The sequence below is a fragment of the Bolinopsis microptera genome, chromosome 3 (genome assembly GCF_026151205.1).
Source record: "Bolinopsis microptera isolate Bmic1 chromosome 3, MBARI_Bmic_1.0, whole genome shotgun sequence".
Classification (NCBI taxonomy): domain Eukaryota; kingdom Metazoa; phylum Ctenophora; class Tentaculata; order Lobata; family Bolinopsidae; genus Bolinopsis; species Bolinopsis microptera.
In genome coordinates, this window is record NC_087074.1 from 18,983,212 (window position 1) to 18,993,625 (window position 10,414).

General features: G+C 39.8%; 1 protein-coding gene across 3 annotated transcripts in view; it reads right to left on the minus strand.

The window, feature by feature from the left end:
- LOC134812141 (intermembrane lipid transfer protein VPS13D-like) overlaps positions 1 to 10,414 on the minus strand; it is a 99,131-nt gene that overhangs the window by 70,019 nt on the left and 18,698 nt on the right. For all 3 annotated transcript variants that reach the window (XM_063819361.1, XM_063819363.1, XM_063819360.1), the window contains exons 8-11: positions 2,865 to 3,105; positions 1,603 to 1,741; positions 1,267 to 1,389; positions 104 to 221 (exon numbers count right to left, since the gene is read on the minus strand). In XM_063819361.1, coding sequence (XP_063675431.1) covers positions 104 to 221; positions 1,267 to 1,389; positions 1,603 to 1,741; positions 2,865 to 3,105 — 621 coding nt within the window. The remainder of the gene's footprint in view (positions 1 to 103; positions 222 to 1,266; positions 1,390 to 1,602; positions 1,742 to 2,864; positions 3,106 to 10,414) is intronic.

Sequence of the window (10,414 nt, forward strand, 5' to 3'; positions counted from 1 at the left end):
ACTTTAATCTTAATAATTTAACATTCATAGTTCTCCAACAAAGCAAGTCGTTCACATTCATAATAGAACTCACAAAGTTTCATAAAACCAGTCTCCGACTTACAGCAGATATGATGGGAGTGAGGACCCCTCCTGCCTCATCCTCTTCTGGTATCACGTGACCAGCAAATCTCTCTGGCTTGTCTCCCGATCTAACGCTCCTTAGAGCTCGTACCAAACACCTGTAATGTTATTTTAGTTGACTTTCTAGTCTTGAATCTATCTGCATCTGTTGGACAAAGAATATGGAAATATGCTAGCTGAAACAATCTCTGGACCTTAAATAACCCCAAGTAAACCAGGATTTGTTAGATTGATAGGGAACAAATATATTCTAGAAATCACGTTATGTCTACAAATATTGCGTTTTTTCTAAAGAATCTCAGAGAACAATAATACTGCTTGTCGTCATAGTACTATGACGATTTTACTGGTAACGTGACTGATTTCTTAGTGTGCTGGTGCGTGGGTAAGACTTGAGTACTTTAAAAAGTTTTTGTAGTATAAAATTCATTATTCAACACTATATAACATTTTATGATGTAATCCGCGACCATTGGCTAGTCGAGAGCAGGTTGTATTCTAAGGTACTGGAAGAAAGATGAAATACGCAACATCACTCAAGGACTATCCATATTTAAAGGAGTAGTGCAGAGTAGAGTGCTATCAGTATCACAAGTTATACTATTACTATTTCTTCGCCACACTTTTCAATTTTCTATAAACTTCATAATAATATTATCAATATATTATCGTAGCAGCATTTTGGGCCGAACATATTTCGCACGTCGGTTTAATAAAAGACCTTAATATATGCTGACTAGCTTTAAAAATTTTTCAGACAATATATAAATTATGCACATGCTATCAAAAGTTTTCATTTTAGAGTTTAGACATTTTTTTAGACAAAACCGGTTAACACTGAAGCGACCTTGTTTAGATAATTTAGCAAAACAACAATTTGGGGATATAACATCATAACAGCCAGATGACCTCATTAAAGCCGATAGAAAAAGAAACTGTATAATATAACGTGATTATAGCAATTGACTGCCTGTTAGTTTTCTCACTGTAAACGGACGTAGCGTCATATTGAAGTGAACCGTCTGATCTTTTCTTTCTCATACGCCATAAAAAATAGCATCGCTTTTATCGATTTCTATAACAAATTTCTTAATAGGAGAATATATAACATATATTGACATGATAGAAAGGTTGTTAACTCACTTCATATTGTCGACGTCTAGTTGGAAGGCAAGTTTGGGCACGTTAGCAGATATGAGGATGTTAGGATGTAGAGGGTCCAGAGAAAACACCAGCCTTCTCTCCAGCTTCATGTCCAGTGATAACCTGGTTAGATGGTGGGAGTGCGGTTATAATAGGGGGGGGGAGAGTTAAAAGTAGGAGGGGGGGTTTATAGCAGGGGGTTGCTTGTTGTTACATAATATTCACTATTCAGGTCTAATCTAGTGAAAGAGTAGGATCTACTTTTCAGAGGCTGTTTTAAATCAGATCTACCAGAAGTGAGAGGTCACCATTAAACGAACCCATCCTGAAACTAACCTGTCCATGATCTTGCCCTTGTTCTGAAGATCACATTGTATCATGTCCTCGAACATGCCCGCATGTACCTTCAAGTCACTGAGCTGCAGTGAGAACGTCTCGTAAAGGGTGTCCACGTTGGTACTAGCACTTCCTGGTGCTGATAAGAGATTAGGGTTAGATAAAAGCTGATTAGAAAACACTTTTAGAGGTTTTTAGAGTTAACTGCAGCCCATCTTCTACATTAGACTGTACATACTAATTATTATGCTTAAATAGGGTATCATGGTTGATACAGTATAATATTATTTACACTGACGTTGCTAAACCGGAGATATTTGCTCTCTTCATTTAAGAGTGTCATTATGATCCATAATACTGTTAAGCTCCATTAAGTCTGCACTGTAATGTATTAATGTCTGATATGCTAATTGATATTAATGATTATTGATGACGCTTGCTAATGACAGGGAGCATTAACAGCATTCTATCATTATCATAAAGCTTAACATTAACTATTATATATGAGATTTGACAGGGTAGTAATTACCGAGTTTAATTATTATACGGGGTCCAGCTCGTATGATTTACAGTTGTCACTATTTCTTTAGTAGTCGGCAGAGCGTTCTCTAAGAGGTATTAATCCCACAATATACGCAGTAGAGGGAGGGTTTCTAGTTGTTCGTTATTAGATCACTCCTGGTTCAGTGGAAGGTTCTGGATTGTTCCTGGTTCCGAGGGTATCCCAGATGAGAACGCTTTTATTTTATTTGTTATTCGAGAACTTTTACTTTTGAACTAGTATTGCTATTTGCTTCAAAACTGTAACTATTACGTTATTACGAGGTAGTTTATGTCGAGGATATTTACCCTTATGTCTAATCACGAGTTAAAATTTGTAGAGCGGTAGTTCAATATTTAGAGTTAACATCACTTTTAAGTGCCTCCTCCAAATACAGAACTAAGAATTGAAAGGAGACAAAAGAAACAAGCCATACGAAGGAGTATAGACACTTTGTTATAACAACTTAACACGTTTTCTCATTTTTATTTGTAGACATTAACTAATCACAACACTAATGTTTTGAGAAAGTCTCCAGCCACAGGTCTGTTTATTACCCTTATTTCCATTGCAGGTTTTGTTGCTCTGCTCAATACCTGCTTATTACCCTTATTTCCACTTTCCATTGCAGGTTTTGTTGCTCTCAATACTCCATCCTGTCCCGGCTAACAACTTAAACTCAGATCAAATTGTTATTCGTTTATTTCACGTAAGTACTCACAAATATTTCTAGAACTGGAAGGGTAGTTGGAATGAGGCTGGGTAATGAGAGGAGGAGGGTTGAAGTAAGCAGGGATATCAGGTAGAGAGTTATTAGGAGTAGATGGAGGGGTACTGAACGCAGAGTCAGATCCGTTAGTATCAGACCTGGTGTGGGTATCAGATCTGGAGTGGTTGTCTGGTCTGGAGAGGATGTCTGGTCTGGGGTGGGGCCGGAACCCGCTCATGTTATCTATCACCACCTGGGAGAGTGGGTTTTTTAAAACAAAGGTGAGAAGTGATCACAGCTCTTGTGGGCACGGGTGAGTTTTTAAGTTGCGAATTGGAATTGAATCATAGACACCCATTTTGAAACCTAGTAAATTCAACGTCTCAGCTTCGATATTTTAATAGTTTATTCTAGATAATACCGACTATCAGTTACTATAGTTAGACACATTGTGAATGGCTATTGGAAAGTGAGATCTCACTGACAAATCAGGGCTTTGGTTGATTTTTATGTTTTACTTAATAATGGAATGCCGATACAATTATAGTTTCCTCATCAACTACCCGAAATCTAATATACCCAGTTAAGGTATGTTATGATTACAGTATCAAACATGACATGTTTTCGATGTTTCATCTACAAAATTTTCCGAATAGACTGATAGACCTACAATCCAATACCCATAGACCCGCCCAAGTGACAAGACCTAGTGAGCTACCACGTTGTTTGCATGCGACTTCATGGTGTCACAGTGCAATGCACAACATATTCCGGAAGTTGTCTCCAAATTTCCACACTGGTTCAGAGGCAATAAGCCGAAAAGTTGAACAAAACGGCCATTAGTGTAAGTATAGACCGATGACACCTGCCAATCTAATAAGAGCCTGACATTGTGCCTGCTCCTCACTCAGCCACATCTCGACACCCAATACAAGCAGCACGTGCAACTTGTTTTAAGCACGTGCAACTTGTTTTACATGTTTTTGGCACGTGGGCTAAGGTCAACATGCCGTCATACCTTTAAATGTTACTTTTGTGGGCGAACTTTTCGCATGAGGGTGAGAGGGAACTTCGTGAGTTCACGTGCTATCCACAAATAGATTGAAACTATTATCTATACCAGTATCATATATATAAAACTGATATGGTGTTAAAACGTTACTGTTAATAAATCCTTTATCACTGAGTGACCAAGCGTGCGTTATGTAATAGTCTCCTTATCGGTCGCCCGCGCCATTTATTCGCCATTTATCGCTATTGTTGTCGATAAATAGCGCTGTTGTCGATTTTATTCTTTTATTCAGAAAGGAGTGGTTTTAGCTTAGCCGTTTCTCTAAGGATTCTGCCCAGACTTGGGAACTATAAATTCCAATCATTGTCGAGCAAATTCAGTTTCAAAGCCTCCACTCCATAATTATACTGATTCTCTGAACATAATATTCTGTCGTAATAAACGGTTACTTAACGACATCGCGCACTTTTGTAGCACCGCACATTAATAATCAAACGGTCAAATTCGACATAATGAATCCTTTCTCCTGTCCATTGTTAAAAAGTCTAGTTTTCCGATGCCCAACTTTATTAGTAGGTTATCACATTTTGTCTTCTTGATGTTTTTTACTTGATAATATGGCACTGTGGCTTTATTTCATAACATCATCTTGGCTTTGCGTGTCGTACTGGCTTCTGAAGTGGGAATTGCATTTTTGTGGAATCTTTGCTTTCTATGTTTTTCAAGTATATTATCGATTATATTATTTAACTTTGTAGGTATATGAACTATGAAGCCAATTTAGATCTAATCTATACAACCAAAAATTAACGACGCCTTAATTCTACTTAGCCGTCACTCAAGAGACCTTTAAAAATGTTTCACCCAATTATGCTGTTAGCAAAGGCTCCAAATTGGGGACCATACCTTTAAACTGACCTAAGGATAGGATTTTACTGAAGTATCATTCCTCGTCTAAGGAAATTCCTAGACAGTATATCTATTCAACTCAATCGAGAGTTGTTAATAGCAGCTTGATTGCCTGCGGAGTGACACTACAACTCTGGTGATTGTTAAATACCTATAAGACTGCAAGTCAGGTAGTTGATTGGTCTGGCCTACATCCCCAACTTTTTATCACCTCACTTCGTAACCAGACGCGTGTTTTACTGCTGTTTTGTTTAAAGCTGGGTGTATACTATTGTTGTGACTGTAAAGCTGTAATAAACCTCTGTTTAATGTTACGCACAGTTTTTTGCTTCGGTTGCTCGAGCGTGAAAACGTTTGTCGTACTTTTAGATCACAAATTCAATCAGTTATTCATACAAGTTGGTATTCTTTTGATGGATAATTTACTTCATTTGATCAGATAAAACTTGATGATGGTTGCATGAAAGGTGTCAGCTACAAATTACTTTGCCACCAGATCAACGTTGATGTCTTTCTATCATAGCTCTTCAGAAGTTGCCACCAGCAAAAGGAGATAAAAAGAGAGGAGGGGCGACTCCTTGTCAAACACCATTAGTTTTGCCAGGCCTTTACAGACAACCTCTAATGACAGGGCACATATATCCCCGAGATAAGTGCTCATTTAGATTGCAATCTCGGTGCCGCTTAATGACTGACACTTGTGCTGATTCACTTGTTTTGATAACATCTCTCATCGGTCACTTCAGATCAGGATAAATATATATTCTGTCAACCGATTAGTTGATGGTGTTGAAACTCGTGTGATGAATTTAAATTGTCACTTTATCCTGGCTGATTGATAATCGTGATGACAAGGTGGGAACTGGGAAGGAAAAAACAAGAGGTTGAATCTGTGGGAAAAATTAAGATCGTTATAAAGTTATAACAGATCTCCCTCGTAATATAGATCTAAAACCACTACTGTTAAGAATAACTCAGCAGCTATCACCTCAGATAAGATGTCTCATAAATTTAGAAGGTTCAGCTCACATAATATAGAACCGTCACTAGAAGGGGTTATTAATAATAGGTGGGTCTCCAATGACGAAACTTGAGAACAATAGTCTGAATCTTCTCATTCATATCATGAGAGGAAGCAGCAGACAAAAGTAAAGCCTAGCAAGTATCAGAAGCCAGCCTCAGCTGGACTAGTGTAGGGGAAGGAGAGAGGAAGAGGGCCGTATACTAGCAAGTTCGGTCTTGCTCTGCTTATCCTGGCTTCAGTGCTCGAGCATTACGGTTCTGTCTCCATAACCTTGCATATTTGCCATATTATGTTGAGTGTCGAGCTGTCTATGTTAGTGTGGTACAGCTCTTCAAAATAACTATGCTAATCAATAGACTCGCTCACAGATTAGTCTGGTTGATAAGCAGCAAGGTAGCTCTGCAGTTATTGTCTAGTGTGAGCTCCACCCACTCTATCCTGGTAACTAGGTTAATAGTACTTCAGGTTACACTTCACACCATGAGTTTGCCTCTACCAAATCTGCTGCAGGACCTCACACTCCAGGTTCTTCAGAAACCTAGGCTCACTCGCCCCAGTACAGGAGAGTGACTTGTCTGGGAGCATAAAGCAGGAGGCCCCGTGCGTTACCCGGGCATCACGTGATTATCCGCATATTTGGTAGGATTCCTCTGATATCTGTACGTCTGACACATCGTACAAGTGTGTAGTAAGACGACCCTTAACTCGATGTTTCAGTTCCTTATCAGGAATATACACCTGTGTAGTGCTTTAGACCGAATCATCCTTCTTACTTCACGTCTTATAGTGAGTGTGACAGTCTTTTGTTGGATTGCTATATCATTTGATATCCTCTGGGGATTAACTCACTTTTGATATAGCTCGCTTGATTATCTTATTGTCACGGTTGGTTACTTTATAGCAGTAGTGTACTGCTTATTGATGGTAACTTTTTAGACGTATTATATACTTTTTTACAGCTACTTTGTTTCTTGCGTCCGGGACGGACAGTTCTTCAAGTGGCATATTCACGGTCAACGTTTCAACAACGAAACCAAGCGAGCATTTAATTTTTGACCGTCTTCTTATTTCTGATACACAAAACTGTGCATTGAAAGATTGAAACTTTACTTCTTGTAACTAAAAGTCAGACCTTCCTACTAACGTGCTCCCTTTTCCTATATCCGTATTAGGAGTAGGGCCGGAGATGCAACTAATTTTGGGAGAAGCCTTTGGGTCACTGGGCCTGCTTCATGATCTTCTGATCTACGTTATAATGATGATATCCTGACCTGGATCAGTGTTGACATAATCAGTCCTCCCCCTTGTTTAATAACTTGCTATTTCAGTTTGACAGTTGCAACTCTAGAAGTGATGCAAATATTGATGAAGGAGCAGAGTAGCAACTCTAGTTGAGTTACAACGTCAACTTGCAGCTCTTATGAACAGAGGGTGAATCTCAACAAATAATTGGAGGGATAATTACATGCGATTCGTTATATTACTGCAGAGTTCTTTCTCTCTCTCTCTCTCTCTCTCTCTCTCTCTCTCTAGAGAGGTCAGTGGTGTCGGGGTAGTTCGTAGATTTGTAATGCTTTACTCTACGAGTACGGTTGTCACTAGGTAGCCAAGTTAACAGCTCAGTGTACCCGAGCATCGCCTCCCTCGCTAAGCCTTACCTAGCGACGCTTCTCCTCGCTAAGCCTTACCTAGCGACGCTTCTCCTCACTTAATGTTACCTAGCGACGCTTCTCCTCACTTAATGTTACCTAGTAACCCTACCTAGTAAGTAGTAACCCTCGCTACTCACGCTCCCCCAACGAGGTGCTAAAACTTCACCAGCTCCTGTCTATTTCCACTCCAACCTCCCAGGTAGCTGTCTATTTCCACTCTAATTGCCGCCCTGAAAACCAGTAGGCTCTGTCTAACCAAGTGTACAGGTTAAAACAGGCCGGCCCACCAGGACGAGGATTAGGCTAACTAGGTGGCAACACGTAAGGGTGACAAGTCACCCGCGCTGTGTCCATAGTTACAAGACTCGCTGTGTAGCCATAGAAACAAGACTGGACACTGCAGTGCGTTCAACAAATCACCTTGTTTTGTGTTAGACTGATGTCACTTGGTATAAGAATTAGTTGGACTCTGCGAGGACTCGGTGTAAACTCTCGTTTTAGTGCTGTCTTTTCGGTGTAACTGTTTTGCAATTTGTCGCCCTCTTGGCTGGAGCGCATCTGTCACACATTTACACAAGTTGGGGGTTGTATGGGACGGCTCGGGTTTTCTTATTTTACACAGTCAGCCGTTCCGTTTTCTACGTTTTGCGAGTTCAATTGTGAAATGAATTAGTGCCACTGCAACACAGCCTGTCGATGAAAACACCTCGGTGTGAAGTTTACCTCCTCCGATAGAATTACCGGTAAAACTAAGCATTAAAGCGACAGAATAAGCGGAAAATTAGAGCATGATTGTCGCGCTTTTCAACAGGTTGCACATTGCACCCTACAGCTATTAGTCAGCGCAGCGCTCGACGTCTTGCTCTTGATCTCGAAGGATTCTAGAGTTGAGTAATACGGATTCTTCTTGATTTAGACGGGTCATTCGTAGATTTTCTCATGTGCATTGTTCAATATTATCTCAGTTGTGCAACTGTGCTTATATTTTTAGAGATGATTTCAATTGTGGCAAAGGTTTGGCATATGGCGGTCTTGACTTTAGAAGTTTGAGCGGATCATTACAGTTCTTAAGGTGTTGCAACATCAGTTGTGTCATTGTTCTACTTCATTTCATCAATTATTATAATTATCAATCTAGACTTTGCCATTTTACATGCGTTTCATTCAACATTATATTCTATATTAAGTCTCTTTACGTGCCGACTCATTGTTTCTCATTGTTTTTCTCTATTTCTTAAACAAACTATTGGTAAAAGTTCAGTTTACAATGGTTTAATGTTTTGAGCGGAGTTCTCCTCCCAACAATGTTTAACACATTGTCCTCTTTGAAGTTTTTTAAAGGTGTTGACTTGAAGCATCAAATGAACGTGTCCTCCAGAGCTCAACATGCTTTTTTAATGTGACAGCCGATAAATCTCGGCAGCAGCATATCAAAAACTGGTCTTTATCAAGTGGGCCGTTGAGTTGTACTCTTCATCAAGTGGGCCGCCAAGTTGTACTCTTTATCAAAATGTGGACCGCTAATGGTTGTACTCTTTTGAAAAGAGAGGCTCGCCTTGAAGGGAGTTCCCCCTCCCTTTCAGACTGAAAATAGCATCAGACTCACAGCATCTGGCTCGCAGTTTCCTCTTGCACAACACCTAGTTAACTCTTATGCAGCACAGGGTGTGAATTTGGATATATAGCACACTATTACTCTATTACTACAGTTGTTGCGACCTTCATTCTATTCGTATCATTGTACATCTTGTTTTTAGCGTGTTTGTGCTGAATGACAGCTACACGGCACCCTTTGCTTGCTCTGCCTCTCTTAGTCAGTTAGTGGTAGCTTTAAAACCTTAAATTGACGAAAAATAGGTTCTTTTAAAATTGAACGGCAATCCAATAGTCATCGGTAAGGTAGCAGAAGATACCACCCCAAAGAGTTTAACACATGCAATTGTAGATAGAGTGAAGTCTAAAACAGTATTGTTGACAGACGACAGCACGGTCCATTGTAGATCTAGTGAATTTAAAACACCTGGACCTTCTAGTAATACCATACACCGTAACAATTCTGCAATGTGCGAAGTTATCTTTAGGTAAAGTGAGATGTCTCTACAACTATACAGTATCCGTGTCTAAACTTAACTCTGTTCTCTATAATATCTTATAATATAGCCGTGTCTGGATCCGTAGCCACTACTTTACTACTTCAGCTTACCAGGTTTCTTTTTGTAGACGCTACTGTCAGATTGTGTCGGTATAAACCTCCATCGGCCGGAAACGTCTAACTCTATATAATACAGTCTACCATAAAATCGTGGTCAGCTATGTCGGTAAGTACTCTTCCGCAGAGTTTTCACAGCTCCTAAAATAGTCGCCACAGTAACCGTTTTCAGGCTTACCGCACTGTTCGTCACGTCTATTTGCACGTGCAGTATCTGACTTCTAAATGGGTACCGCACGTGTTGCAACCCTCATTCTTGGTTTCCTTGTTTCTAGAGGGCTATAATATCTGTATAATATCAGAGAAGCTCCTGCTGGTTTCCTTGATGGCGGTTTTAGTAATTCTGTACTTGTCTAAAACATCTGCTATCTGCAGTGGGCCTTGGTATTTTCGGCAGAAATTCTCGGAATTTGCGTGCGGTTGTTTGATACGCATCCGTCAGTGCATCATGCACTCTTTTTTAAAGATACATTTGTCTTGTTTGCCGTTAACACCCCTTATTGTCGTATATAATGTGCTTTAATACATGACCTTCTCAATTACCGTAGCTTGCTACCGTGTAATCATCAGGGCCGCCCAATTTGTCCAAGTATTATGACATATTGAGCTACTCTGTTGCGGATATTCCATGACGTCAGATATTACCTCATTTGACCCCTTTCCGTTAAAGAAACTGCAGTTGTAACTGGAGATATCAACAGGTTGTACCTGGGATTTCCTTCATTTGCAATAATTACTGTGTGATCAGTCCTGACT